Below are 22628 nucleotides of genomic sequence, written 5' to 3' on the forward strand. Positions count from 1 at the left end.
ACTCACAATAACAATGCTAGTTTAACTAATGGTTAGGGTTAACCCTTTTTATATGCATGGATTACATATCAAGAAGTTTTACATTCTCTTTTACTTTCACATTTTGTGGTTGTTGACGTGCATTCACACTGGGCACAACACATATATTACTTGAGCGACGTGAGTCAATATTAAGTCACTGTGATTTGTCAGGGGTATGTCAGGTCTAGTCTGTCCCCCCCCCCCCCCCCTCCTCGGAGCACAGGTCTCCGCCAGGGCAGGTAGGTTATTGTGTGCAATGTTTTACGGCAATCGGACGCTACGTTCATGATTTGAGGCATTTTGTTCAAAACGGGCCACTCCTGCAAACTTTGGAGCCTTAGTCTTAGCCAATCTGGATGGAATATGAAAAAACAGAGAGATACGTCTTAATCACATTACCATAGACATAATGTGTACCGATTTGCGTAATGTTTGGACAAAATCTGTAGGAGTAAGGTGTATTAAAATCGGCCTCCTAGTGGCACTATAACAGGCCGATGTGAGAAATTTGGGGCAGAGGTTTTTTCTTGGCCTCCAAGGAGTGTGCATATAAAGTTTCACGGCGACCTGTCCAACGGTGCTTTAGATTAGCTGCTCACAGAAATCTGCCTGTTATAGCGCCACCATGAGGCTGATTTTAAAGTTTCACGGCAATCGGACGCTGCGTTCATAATTTGAGGCATTTTCTTCAAAACGGGACACTCCTGCAAACTTTGGAAGCCAGTCTTAGCCAATCAGGATGGAATATGAAAAAACGGGCCACAGTCCAACGGTGCCGGAGATTAGCTGCTCACAGACAGACAGACGGACGGACGGACACACAGTGACACACGGACTGACAGGGGCGAAAACATAGACTCGGCCACGCCTTCGGCCTGGCGGTGACAATAAAATAAAAATAAACACTTAAAAAATAGCAAATATAGTACATATACAACCTTTTTTCTGCTATTCATCGTACGGTGAAATATCAAGGGTTAAGCACGTTTTTTAAGTATAGTTTTTATGCTACGTCTTTAATATCATGTGTTCACCATGAAGGACCTGATTGAAGGCATGATGTGCTACCGCTGCTCCACCAACAACCCCCTGCTGAACTGCCAGGGCAGCGTGTGTGTCAACTGCAAACAGCCTTTCATCTATTCAGCTTCTTCCTATGGTCAGTATGGTCAACACACACACACACACACACACACACACACACACACACACACACACACACACACACACACACACACACACACACACACACACACAGACACACACAGACAGACACACACACACACCTGCTGCCTAATGTAGCATGACATATACAGGGTATGACAGACATTGTGTCAGCAAAGCTTCTAGCCACCACAACAAACGGATTGTTTCAGATGCTACCAAGGGGCCAAGTGGCTTGGTAGTGTGACTAGTGTCAGAGCCACTGGCAGTGGCAGTAAATTGCTTCTTCACCCCAGAAAATCTGGCAGATGTACAGTCTGCCCAGAGAAAAGAAAAATACGCTTGTGAATCTGTTCTCTTTGCTGATTATTCTACCCCCCTTCTTTATCATTATTAATGCTGCTACAATGTTTGAGGAAACAGAACAAAATAAGTTACTTGTACACAAGTTCTATACATATCTGTAACTATAAAGAAACCTTGAACACACACAGACACACACACACACACACACACACACACACACACACACACACACACACACACACACACACTTTTGCGTTACTAATGCAGCCATGTCTCCCTGTTTGTGCAGAGGTGCTCCCTCTGGTGCAATTCTATTTGGAGGAGGGCATCACTGATGAGGAGGCTCTGTCCCTCATTGACCTGGAGGTCCCTCACGTTGACAGGAAGGCTGCACGCTGGCAGGACATGAGCAGCGGCGGTATCCTTTGATGAACTCTCTGTTTATATACACACACACAAACACGCACACGCGAACAGTCATCGTGCTTTGTCGGGGTGGGGGCAGGTGTAACGATCAACTTTCCCCGATCCTTTTCTCGCACGCTCAGGAGTATCCATCCATCTGAGTCTGTACACCCACGCGGCCCACCGCCTGCCCTGTGCATTTTCCTGGAAAACAAAGTGCGCGAGATGGCCCCCCCGCCTTGTTCCGAGACGTTGTTGGGTCTAATGTTGGCCCGTGATTCTGCGCCGGTAGGGTAAGCTGTCAGAGCTAAGTCATCTTAGCTCTGCGAGTTAATAGGGTTAGAGAGGCTCTCCCCGTCTCATCTTCATGACACTAACCCTCTGAGAGCCAGAGCCAGGTCCCAAGCACGGGGATTAACCTGCATTAGCCGACAGGCCTTCAAGGGCACTGAGGGCCTGCTCCTTTTCACTGAAAGCCGTGACGTAACTGACGGGCATGAATGACTGGCGTTTTGACACTCTCAAAGGCCTGAGAGAGACGCCTGGGATCTTGGTATTTTCCATGTTATTTCCACATGGCATGTCCTCAAATGACACGACACGGCACGAGTGTGAAATGTATATGACGGTAGGAGCAGTATTTGTAGCTACACAGGTCCAGTGAAATAATGGCTATTTGAAGATGCCATTTGAAGACTGTGAAAACTAAAAGAGATAAATCCACTTTAATAGTTTGTTTAAAATGTACCTCCTTCACAGTCATTAACCACTTAAACCCTCTATACTTGACCGGGGTCGGCTCTCTACTTGGTCCGCTACACTTTCACCACATTACTATGATTCATGGCACACATTTGAATAATTCCAGTAATTCTCAGAACCGACTCTTGGATCAAGAGTGATACTTTACTCCCCACACAGGAAAGATGTAATACACCAATACAAACACATTATTAACCCAATACCGACCTTTTCTGGTTATTTAAATGGAAACACAGGTAGGTATTTAGAGACTAGTTCAATCGGAACACATTAACTTTCTACAAGTATAACCAACTTATGAATAGAACATTCCAAAATGGACAGATGAATTCGGTTCTTTCCCAAGCTTTCTATTTGTATTGTGGTTTTCCACAATAGTCTGTCATCATCTTCACAAACATCAAGTACTCTTCCTATTTGGAATCTCTTTTGCTTTGACAATGACAATTCACATTTCGTCTTGGAGATAGCCAGTGTTGTCTGAGTGTGATGTTTGCAAGATATTCCTTTCTCCATCTGCTCCAGAGGTGCTCTGTTAACCACAGGAGAACATAATAATAACCCTATATTTTGTTGCCCGGGTCCCCCAGAGGTCTATACTTGGCCTCTTTTCCATCGACACCAAAACCCTTCACTGAAAATAGCCGATCACCAAGCTCACAACACAACGCAAGCTTGTAAATCGGCTTTCTTTTTTTCCTTTTTTGTGGGCTTTTATGCCTTTATTTATACGACAGTAGACTGACAAGAAATGGGGGGCGAGATGGGGAGTGACACGCAGCAAAGGTCGTCGGGATCGGGACTCAAACCTGTGACGGTCAGGCTGACATTGCAGCCTAGGGTGCCTAGACCGCCACGCCACGCCGCGGTCCCAATAGGTCGGCTACTTTTACCAAAAATGCGGCTATTACGTCATGCCCAAAATAGGGACGCTACAATTCATGTGGTTTAATATTATATCTTGGCATGCAGATCTTCCACCACAAACCTTCCTGCAAGGTGGAGGCAATGTGATAAAGACCCTCAGGCCTTCAGGCCTTTTCACATGGGAACTGAGGCGTATAATAATTCATTTTCAATGAGAGGCGAGTGTTCAGGTACGGGGGCGCGGGCAATCCGACAGGCGTAGCCACGATGGGCGTGATCTCGTGAAATTGGCAGAGTTGAATTTTTATTAATTTAATTAAATTGTTTGGGGTAAGTGGCTCAAGGCTTTTGGGATCATTGATACTGTCAGTGGTGAGTGGGTGGATATTTACAACTTGACATGGCTTCATAGAAGCATGTTCTCAACAAAAGCATAATCTAATCTTCCAGCTCTCTGTGAGAGGGCCGAGCTTAGCGCGCTCCTTACTGTCCTAATCTGCCCTCCCCAAACACCTCCCATATGGCCAGCGTGGGGCACATTCATATTAAAGTCTGTCTTTTTCCACTTCCTTTAAAGCCTTTGTCAGTTTGTTCTTTGCCCCCAACAAAATGTGTTCCTTGATCCGATATGATTTGTCTTACAGCTCCACGGATGGCTATAAAAAGATTTTTGGGACATTTTTTGATACATTCCTTTTTTTCCCTTCTTTTTTGGTTTGTAGGTAAAAAAAACTGGATATTTATACCTTGTGACCCATAAAACCAGGTCCACGACCCAAAATGGGTTGCAGACCTATGTTTGGGAAACACTGCCCTTGAGGATAGACAGGTGATTATGAGACCATGCCTCTTACACGCTTTACGACCTTGCATTGTGTGAAGTGGTCCAAAACAAGCTATCCCACAGCAGGTGAAATGTGGTGAGGGATCAACATGGTTTGCTGGAAGCTCCGTTATCGTTTGCTCTTATGTTGGCCTGTTAACTTTCCTGCCTCAATTCGGTTTGCCACAACTTTACAGCATAGTCTATATTCATCATACTTCTTAGCTGAATTCGTACGTTGGTACGGACAAAACTCATGTGTCCTCTGAGACATGCTTCTGGAAAGGCACTTAGAATGCCTAATTCTTTGTGCAAAATGAATTATAATAATCCCTAACCTCACTAACAAAAATGTTTCAGTGCCCAACATTTGTAAAATAAAATTTAAATAACAAAAGAGGCCTGTTCAATTTCGCGAACGACTATCACTCGTTTTTGAAGGAAGGATACATTACTGGGCTTATACCCATGAGGCAAACACAAACCGATTCGTATTTAGGCATTTTTTTAGTTGAAGCGTTAAACAGCTGAACATAATTATGTCCCCCGGCGTGTTTGCCATTCCTTCCAGCGTGGCCGCCTGCAATTTGTGTTTGCGTGTTTGCAATATCACGTCTTAACTTCCGAGGCAGCTACAGTGTCCTTAATTAACCCCAATCAGAGTCGCAGTCTTTGAAGTTGGACGACGGCGCGGACGAGGAGGAGGAAGACCCCTTCACTGCCAAGATGAGCTTTGAGGTAAGCGGAGGAATAAACTCAACCAACTGGAGAATGTGAAAGGTATACTTTGTGGCGATGGTGTTATATTGCAAGTGTATTTATATGCCTTTCTCTGTTACGTACGTGTGCCCACCCACCACACACACGCACACAGCAGGGGGGCTCTAGCTTTGTCCCAGTGAAGGTAAGTCGCTCGGCGCTGCGCTCCATGAGTAGGAGGGACGTCCTGATCAAGCGATGGCCCAGACCGCTCCAGTGGGAGTACTTCCGCTCGCTCCTGCCTGACGTCAGCATCACCATGTGTCCCACCTGCTTCAAGGTACAGCTCACACGCTTAGAACACACACACACACACACACACACACACACGACCTGACATGAACTCCACATGATGTGAGAGTTGTCTCCCTGTAGGTTACAGTATATGGTCGCTGTCAGGTGTATGTCCGCTTGCTTGTATGTCCGAAACCGTTCCTTTTTTATTATATAAAAATAAGTTAATAAAATAGTGAAAATAGCCTATCTACAAGCTCACAACACGTCACGTCATGTCACGCATTGTGAGTTTGTAGATCTGCTGTTTTCACTTCTTGTGTGTGACACTCTTGTATGATGAAGTAGTAAATTCATCTACAGAAAAAAACTAAAAGTTGAAATATGGAGAAGATACAGTCCAAGGTTTCTGCCCGACAGCAACGATATATTGTCTGTCTCCTCATTCTAGCTTCATATTGTACTGTATATTTGTTCCACTCTGCTTTTCTGGAGCCATGTCACACTGTAAAATCATCATTGTGTTCATTTAAAGAGAGTGTAAGTGATATGTAAAAAAGCTCTACATTCCGATTGATTGATTGAATACTTTATTAACAGTTTGCAAAAAAGGCACGAATGTTAAAAGGATAACCCAATAAGCCCAGGGCTTCTCTCCATTGAGGTCCTGTCTATTTAATTCATCGAGACATTTAAAGACAAACAATAATATGCAAAACGTCATATATACGAGACACAGTTGAGGGGTGGGGGGGGGGGGCGGTCATTTCCGGTGATAAGCTTAGACTTTTTATCATTAGAGTCTTTGTTCAGCAACACAGGTCACCCCGTCTCTTTAGCTCTTTAGTAAACGTAAAATACATTTTCAGGTCGGGATACAAATTGTATCCAATCAAGATCATTATCAGCTTAAAATGTTTGTTTTACAGTTCCAATTGTGTCTGCTCTTTTTAGTTTTTGTTTCATCACTCCCAATTTCACTTGTGATCCTGTATTCTGTATGAGTTCTATCTCCTAATTGGATCAAATTGGCATCCGACCTGAACAATTAATTTGAAGAGCTGGAGAGTCAAACACACCTTTTACGGAACGAACACAGCTATTTAAAGCTGCACTCTGTCTTGTAGCAGGGAGACCAAATGTAACCACCGAAATTGTGTAAGTTATATTGTATTCATACTCTACCATACAGATTGGTCAAAATAACATTTTGTTTACTAAAATAAGTTACAAAGTGTAGCTTTAACACTTAACATCAATTAGTGTGTGTGTGTGTGTGTGTGTGTGTGTGTGTGTGTGTGTGTGTGTGTGTGTGTGTGTGTGTGTGTGTGTGTGTGTGTGTGTGTGTTGCAGATGTTCCACAGTGAGGACTATGAGCTGCTCGTGCTTCAGCACAACTGCTGTCCGTATTGTCGCAGACCCATCGACGAATCCAACTGACCTCCTCTGACCCTTTGAGAACAACACTGTTACACCTCCCAACCGTAACCACTTCTTAAACCCTACGTACTTTGTTGACCGGGGTCCCCCAGGGGTCTATGCTTGGTCCTCCCTCCCTCCCTCCCTCGTTTTCTCCCGCTACACCAAATGTCTTCGCTGAATGTTTGCCTATTGTATTTTCACTGAATGTCCACCTATTACGACACGCCCAGAATAGGGACGTTTTTTGGGCACTGGTTCTCAACGTGGGGTCATGGGTCCTTGGCGGGTTTCCAGGGGGTCACCAGCAAAATAATGAACAGTTTTTACATGAGCCTATTTGATTTTTTGGCTATTTTTTGAACAGACACATCTCGACAAATCTTCTCTTATGGGGGTTTCTGGCACAAAATCTTTTCAAATGGGGGGGTTCATTCCATGTTTGAAAACATCTGGGCTAGGGCAGTGGTTCTCAAAGTAGGGTCCAGGGACCCTCTGGGTTCCTTGAGGGGAGTTCCAAATGGACTCTTACAGGTCAGTAACTCTGAGAGTGTACAAATGGAACCAAATGGCCTATGGTTCCATTTGTCCACTCTCAGAGTTGGGGGGTCCTTGGAATGAATACAAAAAGGTTGGTAAACCACTGCACTAGGGGGGGGCTTTGTGTTGACTTCATTCCTTGTAACGTGAGTGATATAATGTTGACATTCTTGATGGTGAGGGCTATATTCCTCCACCTCTCCCTCAAGCTTCCCAAAAGGAATGATTGAAGTGAAAGTGCTTGTGCGGTCACCAGCGCAGACCACCAGAGAAGCACGTCGGCAGCCCGTCAATCCGATCGGATTAACCCATTAAGACCTGAGGCGATTCTTTAAAAAAAATCTAAATCATAACAGTTTTTTGAAAAAAATATAAAAAATATTTTTTCACGATTTTTTTAAAAATAGCAGATCTACAAGCTCGTAGCGCGGCACTCGGTGCCGCGCTATGAGCTTGTATATCTGCTATTTTTGAATAGCCAAAGGCATCTAAAGTGACACAGAAGCGTTCCAGGTATCAATGGGTTAATAGGATCAGATGACTTAGCGCTATCGCTGATTACATCACCTTAAAGGGGACATGTGTCCAAGAGTATGAAATGCCTCTAGAGAAGCAATCTTATGATAGGAAAACAAAGCAATACATGTTTCTAAACTAAAGCTGTAATCCGGAACTTATTTTAATGAATAATATATTATTGGTAGAATGGTAGAATAATGTATACAATATAACTGCATCTGCCGTGTTTGAAGGCGGTCTCCCTACTCTTCCATTGAGACATTTAGAGGCTGTTGTCAGCTAGGACACCTACTGGTCGACAAGTAGTTCTGCCTGAAGCTTCCCCTGACCGAGCGGCAGTGCCTCTTGCATGAGCGGTAGAAGTTTGTTCTCATGCGGGAGATCCGGGTTTGAATCCCGAGTAGGACGTAAAAGTTATGGATTACAGCTTTAATACTGTAGGTCATCTTTAAGTGTTAAGGACCAGCCTTTAATGACACAAAAAAGTGAATTCCATGTTTACAAGAGGGACATATTTTGTAACAATATTGCAATGTTCTGTGCAGATTTTGCACTGGTATTTTATGATTTATAAAGAATTAGTAAATGCATTTTATTATTATATTGGCAAAAAAACGTTTTTCAATAAAAGTTCAACTATCTTGGTTGAAATGTGACGTATGTACAGTATTCATGTTGTTACTATGGTTAGCAGTGTGTGTTCAATTAGCAGTCGATCTACAAGCTCACAACGCATCACGACGTATTGTGAGCTTGTAAATAAGCATTTTTTTTTCTGAATATTTGCCTATTTTTGCTGAATTTTCTCCCTATTATGCCATGCCCAGAACAGGGACTCTATGGTTCATGTGGTTAAGTGTTTAATGATGTTAGACTCTGGCATTTTCAGTAGCATCAACTAACAATATGACTCTCTGAGGCTTCTGCCATAGGATTTGTGTGTGGGAGTGAAAAAGAGCGAGAGAGTGTGTCAAGTGTGCACTAGTCTGATTACACTCAGAACGTGGTTTCTCCTGCTATGAGTTTGAGGTCTACATTATGAGGTGGTTAAGGATTAGGTTTCCACAGATGCAAATGAGCTGGAAATGCTCCGGAAATTTCATTTACAGTCTGTCTACAATAACCGGTTTAAGCCCCTACACTCGACATGTCCAGGCTGAGTAAGGCTGGGGTTCGGCCGGATCCCTCTTGGATAGTGGAATCTGCTTACTCGCCTGCTCTTTAATGGACAGTTTCATGATGCATTGTGATGCATTCCAGCACTGGGATAACGAAGGCACCAACCTCTGTCCTCCAAAATGCTGAGCCTAAATTTATGGCAGGAATTTTCTTCTATAATTCTATAGTGCGCGCACGTGTGAGTGTGTGCGCATGTGTGTATGTGTGCGAGAGAGAGAGCGAGAGGGTGAGGGTGAGAGAGATGGACTGAGAGTAACCTAAATCCGTCCATGCACCTCCCTAATCCTGACAGCCTGTTAAAAGGTGATGCGGCCGCCTCAGGGGGCTGCAGAACACACCTCTTAACATCCACCAGATCTACTGTATCTCTCCTCCCTGTTTCTCTCCCCACGGCGAGAGAAGGCTCCCTGTTAGTAGTAGTAGTCTGCTGTGTTCTCTGAGGAGAGACACAGAGCGTTTTTTTCCTTCTTTTTAATTTGCTCAAACTCTTCCTTTACGGGGGGCAAGAAAAAAAAAAACACAAGCCAGGCAATCACCTCGCACCACAGCCAACCGCCATGAATGGCACTGAAGGCCCAAACTTCTATGTGCCCATGTCTAACAAGACTGGAGTGGTACGCAGCCCGTTCGAGCACCCTCAGTACTACCTGGCCGAGCCTTGGAAGTACTCCCTCCTGGCCGCGTACATGCTCTTCCTCATCCTCACCGCCTTCCCCATCAACTTCCTCACCCTCTACGTCACCATACAAAACAAGAAGCTGAGGACCCCACTAAACTACGTGTTGCTCAACTTGGCGGTGGCCGACCTCTTCATGGTGGTGGGCGGGTTCAGTGTCACCCTCTACACGTCCCTGCATGGATACTTTGTCTTAGGGGTCAACGGCTGCAACATCGAAGGGTTCTTCGCCACCATGGGGGGTAAGTGATTGATGGAAGTAAAAACACTGTAACTCATGTAAAATGGTGATACCGTACAGGTTTAGCAAAAAGTGCTGCACCCAGTGCTTTGACAGTGGTCAAAACACTGGTTTGTGTCATACAGTATATGTGTGCCAATGAAGTTTATGGAAGTAAGGGACGCATTGGGCACCTTTTGGGAAGTGTGAGAATGTACGAATACATTGTGTGTGTGTGTTTGTGTGTGTGTGTGTGTGTGTATCAAGTGAGAGCACACTTGTACCGTACGTATGTAAGTCCATCTGATTTCTTGTGCCTCTCAGGGGAGATTGGTCTTTGGTCTCTGGTGGTATTGGCTATCGAGCGCTACATTGTGGTGTGCAAACCAATGACCAACTTTCGCTTTGCCGAGAGACACGCCATTGTCGGTCTGGCGTTCACGTGGATCATGGCCCTGACCTGTGCGGCGCCTCCCCTCCTCGGATGGTCACGGTACGGTATGCCTCAGTGTGTCGACTGTAATCCTGCAAGGACTCGACAATAGTCTAATTTGGCAGTGTGAGCAGCGGCACAAAGGGTTAATTTATCCATTTGTACCTCTGAGATGGGACGGATGTAGCTCCATTTGGTTCCATTTGTACCCCCTCAGAGTTAAATAGATAGATGGACCTTTATTGCTTTATTCCACAAGGGAAATTCAGTTGGCATTACTGCAGTCTAAAACACAGGACAGGCACAGACAAAAAGAAAACTAAAACGACAATAATAAATAGTAGGAGTAAACATGTACTAACGTACAGGGATTAAGAATAAAGCACTAAAAACCAAAGGAGATTAGGGTCCTTGCTTAGCCCTCCCCACTTGGACCACCCGGGATTTACATGTTCTACGAGCTATTAACAGGTATAAATGTAATGTTTATGAATGTATATAAGTGTACATAAACAATATATTGTATTGTGGGTAAATATGAACAGTCCATCCACAGTGTACTGTATATGGTAATTAACTAAATAATAGCCTTACTGGTGTACCTTAAAGCCATATGGGGTTTTTCCTACCAGTAGCTCCCATGTTTAAAGTCAGCCATTTGGGTTGATGTTGATTGGAGTTGTAAAACAACGTTTTGTGGGTGCAGGTACATTCCAGAGGGCATGCAGTGTTCCTGTGGGATTGACTACTACACCCCCAAGCCAGAGATCAACAACACCTCCTTTGTTATTTACATGTTCATCCTCCACTTCACTATCCCCCTGATCATCATCTTCTTCTGCTATGGCCGTCTGCTCTGCGCCGTCCGTGCGGTACGGTCAGCTAAGGCCAATATAATACCAGTGATGGAAGAAGTACTCACATGTTTTACTTAAGTAAAAGTATCAATACCCTATTGTAGAAATATTGTACGAGTCCGGTATTCAAAATTTACTTGAGTAAAAGTACAAAAGTATCGGCATCAAAATATACTTAAAGTACCAAAAGTATACAGAAGATCAAATGTATAAAATGTATGAAAATCCAATCGTTGTGAGCTTGTAGATCGGCTATTTTCAAATTGCCAAAGTATATAGGTCTGAAGTGGTTAATAAAAATCTACAAAGTAACTAGTAACTAAAGTTGTCAAATAATTGTAGTTGAGTAAAAAGTACAATATTTGCCTTTGAGATGTAGTGGAGTAGAAGTAAAAATATTGAAAATTTGAAACTCTCCAATAAAGTAAAAATACCTCATAATTGTACTTAAGTACAGTACTTGAGTAAATGTACTTAGTTCCTTTCCACCACTGTATAATACCAATAGTTATGCACTACATGATGATACATAAACAATCAAACATTTGAAAATTTTTATCAAAGGGAAATCAAAGCCCATTATCCAAATCTGTATGAAGCCTGTTATTTTTGTGACAAGCAATCGTTTTTTTGTGTTGTACTTTATAGAGAGCAACATCACCTGGCCCCATTACCAGCCAGTGGCAGATGCTCATTTCAGTACACTGCTTTTCACCAATAGATATGAGGCTTCATGCGGATTTGAGTTATGGGGTTTGGTTGCCCTTTAATGATGAGCAAATATGTAGTCATTATTACAGTAGTTCTCAAAGTTGTGACCCCCAGAGGTCATTGGGGGGGTTCCAGGGGGTCCAGAGCTAAATGATTGATAGAAACCAAATGGACTCTTACGGGTCTGTAAATCTTGAGTGTAAAAATCTTAGTAGTAGTAGTATGGGGGTCCCTGGCGTAATGCATACCAAACCGGGGGTCCTTGAAATTAAAAAGTTAGACAATTCCTGCATTATTACTCAACCACTTGCATAACGTTTCTTCACGCAGGCCGCCGCTCTGCAGAAAGAGTCCGAGACCACCCAGAGAGCAGAGAAAGAGGTGACGCGCATGGTGGTCGTCATGGTGATATCCTATCTGGTGTGCTGGGTGCCCTACGCCTACGTGGCCTGGTACATCTTTGCCAATCAGGGAGCGGAATTTGGGCCAGTGTTCATGACCGTCCCAGCCTTCTTTGCCAAGAGCGCAGCCCTCTACAACCCAGTCATCTACATCCTGCTCAACAGACAGGTAATCCTGATTTAGAGAGTGCCAAGGTGTACTCTGTGCGCAATGTGTCACACTGCGATGCTCGTAGATCTCCTATTTTTTGTGTGTGACATCCACGCACAACCAAGTATAACTTGGGCTTAATGGGACTGTGTGTGTGTGTGAGCGAGTACCGAACTTGACTGTGACCCTCGCCTCCCTCTGTGCCCCTCAGTTCAGGAACTGCATGATAACCACCGTGTGCTGTGGGAAGAACCCGTTCGGAGAGGACGAGAACTCCATGCAAACCTCCTCCAAAACTCAGACCTCCTCCATCTCGACCAGCCAGGTGGCGCCGGCTTGAATCTACTGACCCGTTTCCAACCCCTTACCCACCCACTCCCGACCCCAACCCCCCCCCCCCACCCCCATTTCCCCACCCGTCCGAACACACCTGGGGGGACTCCACCGTCATCGCCAAAGCAGCAGCAACTACGTCCTATTGGCCGGTCCTCTCGATTGCACCTCCCTCTCGTCCGTCTGCCCTGCTGCGGGGGGAGTGGGGTGGGTGGGTGGGGGAGGGGAGGGGTCTAACTGCACCTGGCCACTGGAGCGGGGCTGACCTCATGCAGACATTATAATACTCAAAGGCCACCATATGTGTATTCATAATCCAATAAACCGTGGAAAGCGTTCAGATGGAGATTAATCCGGCAACACCGGGGCGTTGTCTTGATGACCGTCCAGCTGAACGCCTTCCATGGTCCCCCCCTCCCCTAAAGCGCTTGCTAGTCACACAATAGTGAGGTATGAGGGGAAAGAAGGCGCAATCTGAAGACAACGCCGGATGAAATCACTCACGTCAGCTCTTGTTAATGTAAAATGTCATGATTATATGTGCCCGAAATGTGTTTTAAAGGATTTATTTTGTTTAAAAGGATACTTTAGGTGAAATTAGGTTACAATTTGTGTGGTTGGTATGTCCCATGACCGCGAGGCCCTGGCCACGGCTTGTCCGCCGCCTGGTCGCTCTATTCGCTTTCCTCTTTTCTTTACGATGATGAAGCTGAGGTGGTTAGTTGGCTCTTGGCGTCGACTGGGACCTGAGTGGAACCAGATGGACCTGCAAAGAACCTCCGCAGGGAGAAAGCTGCCTCCCTGCGAGGGATTGAGTGGTTTTGCGTGCTGGTGTGGGTGAGTGTAAAGTATAATATTCTGTATGTTTGTGTGTGTGTGTGAGAGAGAGAGAGAGAGAGAGAGAGAGAGAGCGAAAGCGAGTGAGTGTGGTCGATGTGTACGTTTGTCTGTACGCGGTTAAGGAGATGCTAATCGCGTTGACTGTATAAAGGCTTGGATATCGTGGAAGTTGTTCTATGTCCCGTAATAAAAATTAAGTTAAATGTCTGAGATTTATTTTCTTTCTCTCTCTCTTTGCTCGCTTGTTTCATGAGCATTTATTTACTAGCCTCTGAAATGTTCCAGATGCCACTTCTGGTGGTGGGCCAGATTTGAATGTTTCTTAAAATGTTTGAGGAAAGAATGATAACTGGTACAATAAATGGGTGTAATGATTAGGCACATTAAAATTCTAAATGCTGCGATTTATTTCACAAACTCAGACAAATAATTTGGCATCACAAATACAGTCATTTCAGACAATTTTCCTCTGATTACATTAAGCTCACATTATTTCTGATAAATTCAAATTTCCCTCTTGTCCATTGGTCTGATTCCAACATATTTATTCAGAAGCAGACAACAACTATATGATGCAGTTCTTCCCAGTGAACCACATTATATCTGGTCCAATAAAGTTCAGTATTTGTACAGGCAGTTCATTACCTATATAAAATTAATTCTATTCTTCTCTCAACTCCTCCTAAACCCATCATCAACCCACAAAGTCCCATTGGGACACGAGTTCAAAGCACCGATGGGAGTGAATCATTCTTCATCTTCACCAATCACACCTGAGAACATTGCAGGTTTTCGGGAATGGGAGGAGTCAGTCGGTCTCATTCATACTCTTATTGATGTACAGGCCACTTGAAAGCATTAGAACACATCTATAAATATTGCTATTGACATTATCATACAGTACAGTGCATCATTGGCTCGGTTCCCTTTAAGACAAGGGGGGTCAGTGCGTAAAAGATCGCCACCAGGGCTTCAGGTCCAGTAACTGTGACGTCATCGATGAAAAGCCTCATCTCTTGAGTTCCCCTGGCTATAGCAAAAGCCAGACCAGACCAGACCACAACTGTCTCTGTGTCTTGGGGGGGAAATAGTCTAGGAAATAGATACGGCGTTCCCAGATTAACAGGAAGTCCAGAACCACTCACAAATGTGAGAAGTTCGAGGGGCAGTGTTGAGTCCCTGGCTCCACCACCTTCTCACGCGTTCCAGTCCGTGACTTTCGACAAGGGGAATAATTAGGCATACACAGTAAAATCCTCAGTGTTCATTTATCCATTTGCCACTGTGGGGGGGGGTACAAATGTAACCAAACGGATCCGTTTGGTTACATTTGTGCCTTCTCAGAGTAAAATTAACACTGAATATTATGCTGTGCATGAAGGGTAACTCCTCGGTTATTCCCAGCTACTATATTAGGTAGGGAGACGGGCAGTTGGCAGCAGGAGCCGAGCCAGCAAGAAAGAGGTGGCCGGCAGAGTGGAGAATTTGGCGGCTTCAGGCGTCACTGCTGCACTCGTAGATGTTGTCCTCCACCAGGGCAATGACCTGCTCAAACTTGTGGTGCAGCAGAGTGCGCTTTGCGGTGGGGTTGGACTCCAGAGCGCTCACCACCTGACAGCAAAGGGGGGGGAGAGAAAGAGAGAGAGAGAGAGAGAGGGCAGAAAAAACAAAGGGTTAAGAGGACAAAGGTACAATGCCTGATTTATACTTGGTTGTGCACCGCACACTGAAAATAGGCGATTTACAAGTCACAACATGTCGCATTGGTTGGTGAACAGGGACGTTTTTTTCCCCCCCCAGTTTTAATGGTTTGTACCATTTAGTATTATTGACAATAAGTATTATTGACAATCTCTTCTGTTCTTTGAACGACTGGCTGTAATCTTTTGTTCACTTACAGGACGACTTCACCCATTTTCAACCTATCTTCGCATAATTGATCCTCACTAATCCTCATGATAATGGTAAAAAATAAATCTACTCAGTCTCTGTCTCAGAGGAGGGCTGCCTACCAGTGACATCATCGTTAGACAGGTTTTTCTTTTCAAACGAGATTTTATTTCATTCTATTTTGTATTAACGCAAGAACAATGTCTTCTATTATAGCATGCTAACTTTACAGGAATAGAAAGCCTGCCGTTTCTGTTAGCTTGGATTCCCCATCGATGATGTCACTGGTAGGGTTTCTAAACTGTCCACAGCCCTCCTCTGAGACACAGACCAAATAGACAAATATGGTACCATGTTATCATGAGCATTAGTAAGGACTAATTATATGAAGATAGGTTGAAAATGGCTGAGGTCATCCTTTAATACCATAAGGACTTTGAGCGGACATTATTCATATACACTCAAGTATAGTAGTTGTAGTAGGTGTAACATGACCTTATTTGTCAGTCAGCCCATTTAGAATATACCTTTATTTTGTAGTATTGAAGTTATAAAATATAATAGCTTTTGCACCACAGGTACAGTAGCTATATGTATGAAAAAACATACATGCTTTACACTTCTTTTATTTATTTTTTTATTTTACACAATTCAGTGCCCCAGTTACAGAAACATTGGGTAGATGATAATGTACCCATAGTATATAGATGCACCATTTGTTTTGTTTTTAGTGCACATTTCTTCAAGGGAAGGGTTAAGTAACAGAAGTTTTGTGGTAAATAAATCACCCTACTGAGATAAGAGGAAACCGATAAAGACTAAAAAAGTGTGCTCCTCTGAGCACAGGTCTTTGCCACTACCCGCAAACTTCGGAAGGCAGTCATAGCCAATTGGGATGGGATCTGAAAAATCAGACTCATACATCTTGATCAGATGACCCCAGAGATTATGTGTGAGTTTTAATGTGTGCATTTCTGTGAGTTTTGGACCAAATCTGTAGGAGTAATAGCACAAAGTGTGTTTTGAAGAAAACACAAAATGGCGGAAGATGTAATCTGGCACAAATGGCCGGGGCCATAATTAATATCATCATCATCATTAATGTATGATTATTTGTCTAATTGCTTGCTTTCCATTTCACCTTTTCTTCAGTAAAATCATGCCAACTACATCACATGGCCTGTTCCTTGGAGGAGTTGATGCAAAAGGGAGTTTAGCTTATTATTAATTCAGTTCCTATATTGACACAATAGTATGAAAAAAGTCAAAGTACTACACTATGTCATAAAAAATTAAGTCAAACAATACTTTATGTAACAGGGAGACCTGTCCTCATTCAGGGTTCTGTGTCCACGCCCCCAATACCTCAGGTGTAAGTCATCACTGATTATCCCCTACGGCCCTACCCTATAAAACTTGGTGCCCATTCACTATTTCTTATTGGCCTTTCTTTGTATGCACTGGCTTGTCTGATGCACTAGCTTGTCTTTTTGAGTTAAGGTCATTGTATCTATTTTAGATGGTTATATGTTTCTCAGGCGCCCCCACGCCCTCTCTATGCATCAGTGTTGATGACCAAATGCCCCTCCACCCCTCCTTTTACACACACCTAGGTAATATGTTCTGTATTCTTATTATATTGTATTTTTATGTATAAGTATACAGTAGTCCATTCACTCCATTGTACTACTGTTTTTCTTTTTTTTATAGGCGTAGTTCCGTGGCTGCTTTTGCCCCCTTTTTAGACCCTTGTTGTTCCTTTGTGTTTTTTATTTCATTGTGATAACCCAACTGCCACTTATAATTGTTATTTATTGTGTGCACCAGATCGGGTTTGAGGTGACTGCGGTCGTGCTGTGTGGGAGGACTGTCTGGAGGGCTCTTGCCCCCCATCTATCCACTACATGCTGTGTATCTGTCTGTAATGTGCACCTAGCCTCGGAAACCCAAAATAGGATCTAAGAGTTGCTTGAGGCTACACCTAACCCACCTGTTGTAGTAGTTTTTTTTTTTTTTCCTGATTAATAAACCGCTTCTTTAACCGTAATTTCAATGGTCTGTGCCTTTGACCGAGTACAATGTTTGAATACAGTGTCTTACAAATAAGGACCTGTGTTGTAATTCAGCGTGGTTACTTAAGCACTTTTAATTGATTCCTTGGGTGAAACTCCCAAGGTGGTGAAGTCGAATATACTGAGCTGTTCTTACTCTGCCATGGCTAGTTTAGTTTAAACAAAATGCCATACAGTACTGTTGTTAATAAAATAAAGTTATACAATGCCATAAAGGAAAGTTATACAATGACATCATTCGTTGTACTTGTTAGCCTTATTGTTCACAGCACAGCTCTACTGCCCTACAAAGCCAAAGTGCAGTAACTACGAAAAAAATGATAAATGGGTTTAAAAGTGTTTCAACTGTAGTTATTCACCCATCGACAGACTGTCACGCACCAAACAATGTGTGTGTATATAATGCTGTATTTTATGGTCCGATGTAGGTATGTGGAGTCTATTTTTGTATCCGTGTCCTTTATTTTGCAACGTGTCTGAGCTGAGCCGTTTGTCTTTGTCACAAAATGTAAAAAATCTATACAAATATTATGGGAAAAAAAGTTTCAACTGGTCAGCCAAATGAGATATCGGCATATAAGTGATATTACACTAATTGTATATCTGTTCTTGAGGTAATTGTTTATCCCCCAAAATCACAAAGGCTAATTTGACCTTTGAGATGCACAAATAAGTCGGCGTGTCAAAAAACGTAGTTACTGCACTTTGGCTTTGTAGGGCAGTATATGTATATTGTATTTAATTATTGATTGATGCTTGTTGGAATAAATTAAACTTTCTGTTTACTGTATACACCACTGATTTAACGTTTGAGCCACACTGGCATTGAAGATGCAACCGAGAATGTAATATTTAACCCACCTTTTAGAATTTAGATAGAGTGATGATAATGTTCTTCATGAGGTTTGATCCCTGAACCTTTTATTTATAAAACCCTGAATAATACCTCGAGCCACACTAACGTGGAAAACTCACGTAAGAATGCAATACTTAACCAACTTCTTCGATTTTAGATTGAGAGTGAAAAATTATATTAAGGAGTTTCAAACTCTAAACCTTCAGCTTATAAATCCCTGGTATATCTCCTGAGCCACACTGATATGGAAGATGCAACTCTATTTAATGACTATAAGATATGACAATAAAGGATTTGTATTTTGATGACATTAAACATCCCTCTATTTGCTCTCAATGAAAGAGTAAATCTGTGTGCAGAGAAGTGTTCCAACAGATGTTTTTTTTTAACAATAACTGTTGTGTTTTCTTGTTGTGTTCCTTGTTTCTTAGTCATACTTGGTGTTTTACAATACAGTTGTGTTTCTTTACATATTTTAGAAATATATCTTCTTAGTTCTAGTTTTAATTTACACTTGTGTACCTTTTGTTTTGTAGTGATGTCTGAGTGTTTCCTGTTTGCTGCTACAGTACCTGTCTTGTCTCACAGTGTCATTTGCAAATGTTGTTCACCTGTGTCTTGTTTAACCCTAGCCAATCGTGTGTTGATTGTCCATAGATAAACACCTGTGTCTCCAATGGGTTTCTGTTTGCCCTTCACTGCCAGTCTGTTTATTGTATGTAGTTGTCTGTGAGTATCTTAGTGTTTGATCTAGTCTCCTTGATTCGGTGTATGTAGGCTTTCTTCTTGTGCCTTTACAAGTGAAACTTGCCAAGTGCCCTCCTAGTCCTTCTTGTGCTCCTTGCGTTCCCTGGTTTTTGTCATAATAAAAAGAAGAAAACTCCTTGTATCTGTCTGCCTTGGTCTCCCTGTCCTGCAGTCCGTCCTGACTCGCATAGTGACAGCAGTCTTCATTACTTTTGGAGTCTCTCATTCTCCCCTCTCACATTTTGGCTTGTTTGTCTTTTGGTTTGCATCCATCATCCAACTCTTTACTTCTAAGACATTTTAATTTCAATGATCCCCATATCTCTGAGAGTGTACAAATGGACCATTAGGGGTCCATTTGGTTCCATTTTGTACACTCTCCGGAGTTACAGAAATGTAAGGGGACATTCAGAACCCCCTCAAGAAACCATGAGGGTCCCCTGGACCCCACTTTGAAAACCACTGCTTTACACACATCCACTACAGATTCTGCAGACTAACTCACTCATAAACAATTAGTTAATTAGTCTTTGTCTTTAGATTAATAAACAATTCTGTGTTTAAGTGTATTGCTCTTATTTTGTTTGAACTCTGAGCCAGGTTCACACTCTTGATTAAAACTGCTAGTTTTGGTCTTCTGAAATTGATGAATGACTTTAAGATATGACAATAACGAATATGTGTTTTGATAACATTAAACATCCCTCTGTTTGCTCTCCAACCATCTGTTGCATTTTTTTTTTTTTTTTTCAACAGATGGTTTTTAGCAATAACCTAAAACTCAAAAAGGTTGTGTCATAATGAGCCCTGATCATCAGTGAATCTAGTAGATTCAGTCATTCTGTCAGGGGGAGCGGTGTTTGCTGTAGACTTTCAACTTTTGACCTGCCACCTCTCCCTTAAACTTCAAATATTACCTCGAGTTTCTAATAAGTGTGAAATGCCTGGTGGCGCAAGAGAAAAGGAGAGGCCTCGCAGGTGGAAGGTTGGGGGTTTGAATCTTGGTCCTGGTAAATCTCTATCTTTGATCTTTTTAAGGCGAGGAGCGTGGAATCAGCCCGCCTCCCTCCTTCACGCCCTCTTTTAGCTCCGGTAGGAGGGGGAGGAGCATGGGTAAAACCCACCTCCAGTGGGAGGAGCTTAATAAATTTACATACGAAGCAAAGCAATTTTTGTTGTATGTCATTTACATTATTAGTATTATATCTGACTTATTTGTTATTTTTTTTAACACTGTTTTATGTTTTTTTATTGAGGCACTTTGAAGTTTTGTATTGATTGTTGTTTTGGTTGTTTGAGATATTTTGTATTAGTTGTTGGAGTGGTCTTTTGTATTAGTTGTTGGAGTGGTCTTTTGTATTAGTTGAGGTTTGAACCCTGAATCTTTGGTTTATAAACCCCTGATTCATCTATTGAGCCACGCTGGCATAGAAGATGCAATTGGGAATGTAATACTTAACTCACCTTTTACAATTTAGATGGAAAGTGAAAAATGCTCTTTGGGAGTTTCAAACCCAGAACCTTTGGTTTATAAACCCCTGATTCATCTATTGAGCCACACTGGCATAGGAGATGCAATCGGGAATGTAATAGTTAACTCACCTTTTACAATTTAGATGGAAAGTGAAAAATGCTCTTTGGGAGCTTTGAACCCAGAACCTTTGGATTTTAAACCCCTGATTCATCTATTGAGCCACCCTGGCATAGGAGATGTCATCGGGAATGTAATAGTTAACTTGCTTTTTACAATTTAGATGGAAAGTGAAAAATGCTCTTTGGGAGCTTTGAACCCAGAACTTTTAGATGTTAAACCCCTGATTTATCATCTGAGCCATGCTAGCATGGAAGAAGCAATCGGGAATGTAATAGTTAACTCACCTTTCACAATTTAGATGGAAAGTGAAAAATGTTATTTGGGAGTTTTGAACCCACAATATTCCGATTATGAACCCCTGATTTCTCATTTGAGCCATGGTTTGTACTCCTGACTCATGTGCAATGCTAGCATGCAACATGCAATTGAGAATGTAATGATTAACTGAGAATGTAATACTTCACCCACCTTTGAGAATTTAGACGGAGAGTGATTTTTTTTCTTCTGAAGTTTTGGCCCTTAAACCTTCTGTTTATGAACCCTTGATTCATCACTTGAGCCATGGTTTGTACTCCTGACTCACATGCCATGCTAGCATGGAAGATGGAATTGAGCATGTAATAATTAACTAAGAATCACCTTTTAGAATTTAGATGGAGAGTGAAAAAGTTCACTTGATTTGTATTTTGATGACATTAAACATCCCTCTATTTGCTCTCAACGAAAGAGTAAATCTGTGTGCAGAGAAAAGTGTTCCAACAGATGTTTTTTTTAACAATAACTGTTGTGTTTTCTTGTTATGTTCCTTGTTTCTTAGTCATACTTGGTGTTTTACAATACAGTTGTGTTTCTTTACATATTTTAGAAATATATCTTCTTAGTTCTAGTTTTAATTTACACTTGTGTACCTTTTGTTTTGTAGTGATGTCTGAGTGTTTCCTGTTTGCTGCTACAGTACCTGTCTTGTCTCACCCTGTCATTTGCAAATGTTGTTCACCTGTGTCTTGTTTAACCCTAGCCAATCGTGTGTTGATTGTCCATAGATAAGCACCTGTGTCTCCAATGGGTTTCTGTTTGCCCTTCACTGCCAGTCTGTTTGTTGTATGTAGTTGTCTGTGAGTATCTTAGTGTTTGATCTAGTCTCCTTGATTCGGTGTATGTAGGCTTTCTTCTTGTGCCTTTACAAGTGAAACTTGCAAGTGCCCTCCTAGTCCTTCTTGTGCTCCTTGTGTTCCCTGGTTTTTGTCATAATAAAAAGAAGAAAACTCCTTGTATCTGAACTAGTCTGCCTTGGTCTTCCTGTACTGCACTCCGTCCTGACTCGCATAGTGACAGCAGTCTTCATTACTTTTGGAGTCTCTCATTCTCCCCTCACATTTTGGCTTGTTTGTCTTTTGGTTTGCATCCATCATCCAACTCCTTACTTCTAAGACATTTTAATTTCAATGATCCCCATATCTCTGAGAGTGTACAAATGGACCATTAGGGTTCCATTTTGTACACTCGGGAGTTACAGAAATGTAAGGGGACATTCAGAACCCCCTCAAGAAACCATGAGGGTCCCCTGGACCCCACTTTGCAAACCACTGCTTTACACACATCCACTACAGATTCTGCAGACTAACTCACTCATAAACAATTAGTTAATTAGCCTTTGTCTTTAGATTAATAATCAATTCTGTGTTTAAGTGTATTGCTCTTATTTTGTTTGAACTCTGAGCCAGGTTCACACTCTTGATTAAAACTGCTAGTTTTGGTCTTCTGAAATTGATGAATGACTTTAAGATATGACAATAACGAATATGTGTTTTGATAACATTAAACATCCCTCTGTTTGCTCTCCAACCAT

General features: G+C 42.4%; 3 protein-coding genes across 3 annotated transcripts in view; 2 read left to right on the forward strand and 1 right to left on the reverse strand.

Annotated features, from left to right (window-relative positions):
* Positions 1–7665, forward strand: part of ift122 (intraflagellar transport 122 homolog (Chlamydomonas)) — a 49766-nt gene extending 42101 nt beyond the window's left edge. Inside the window, exons 25-29 of the mRNA XM_080444951.1 lie at positions 1063–1180; positions 1781–1909; positions 5010–5086; positions 5223–5387; positions 6695–7665. Of these exons, the coding sequence (XP_080301077.1) occupies positions 1063–1180; positions 1781–1909; positions 5010–5086; positions 5223–5387; positions 6695–6781 (576 nt within the window). The 3' untranslated portion in view covers positions 6782–7665. The remainder of the gene's footprint in view (positions 1–1062; positions 1181–1780; positions 1910–5009; positions 5087–5222; positions 5388–6694) is intronic.
* Positions 7666–9555: 1890 nt separating this feature from the next.
* On the forward strand, positions 9556–12841 carry exorh (extra-ocular rhodopsin; the record flags this gene model as incomplete). The annotated part of the gene is made up of 5 exons (XM_080445009.1): positions 9556–9916; positions 10219–10387; positions 11034–11199; positions 12226–12465; positions 12659–12841. 5 exons carry the CDS (start codon positions 9556–9558, stop codon positions 12785–12787), a joined length of 1065 nt encoding a protein of 354 aa, XP_080301135.1. The 3' UTR covers positions 12788–12841.
* Positions 12842–14009: 1168 nt separating this feature from the next.
* Positions 14010–22628, reverse strand: part of plxnd1 (plexin D1) — a 123072-nt gene continuing 114453 nt past the window's right edge. The window contains exon 36 of the mRNA XM_080444941.1: positions 14010–15231. Coding sequence (XP_080301067.1) covers positions 15115–15231 — 117 coding nt within the window. The 3' untranslated portion in view covers positions 14010–15114. The remainder of the gene's footprint in view (positions 15232–22628) is intronic.

The sequence above is a fragment of the Gymnoscopelus braueri genome (assembly GCF_963280865.1).
Source record: "Gymnoscopelus braueri genome assembly, chromosome: 12".
In the NCBI taxonomy this organism is placed as follows: domain Eukaryota; kingdom Metazoa; phylum Chordata; class Actinopteri; order Myctophiformes; family Myctophidae; genus Gymnoscopelus; species Gymnoscopelus braueri.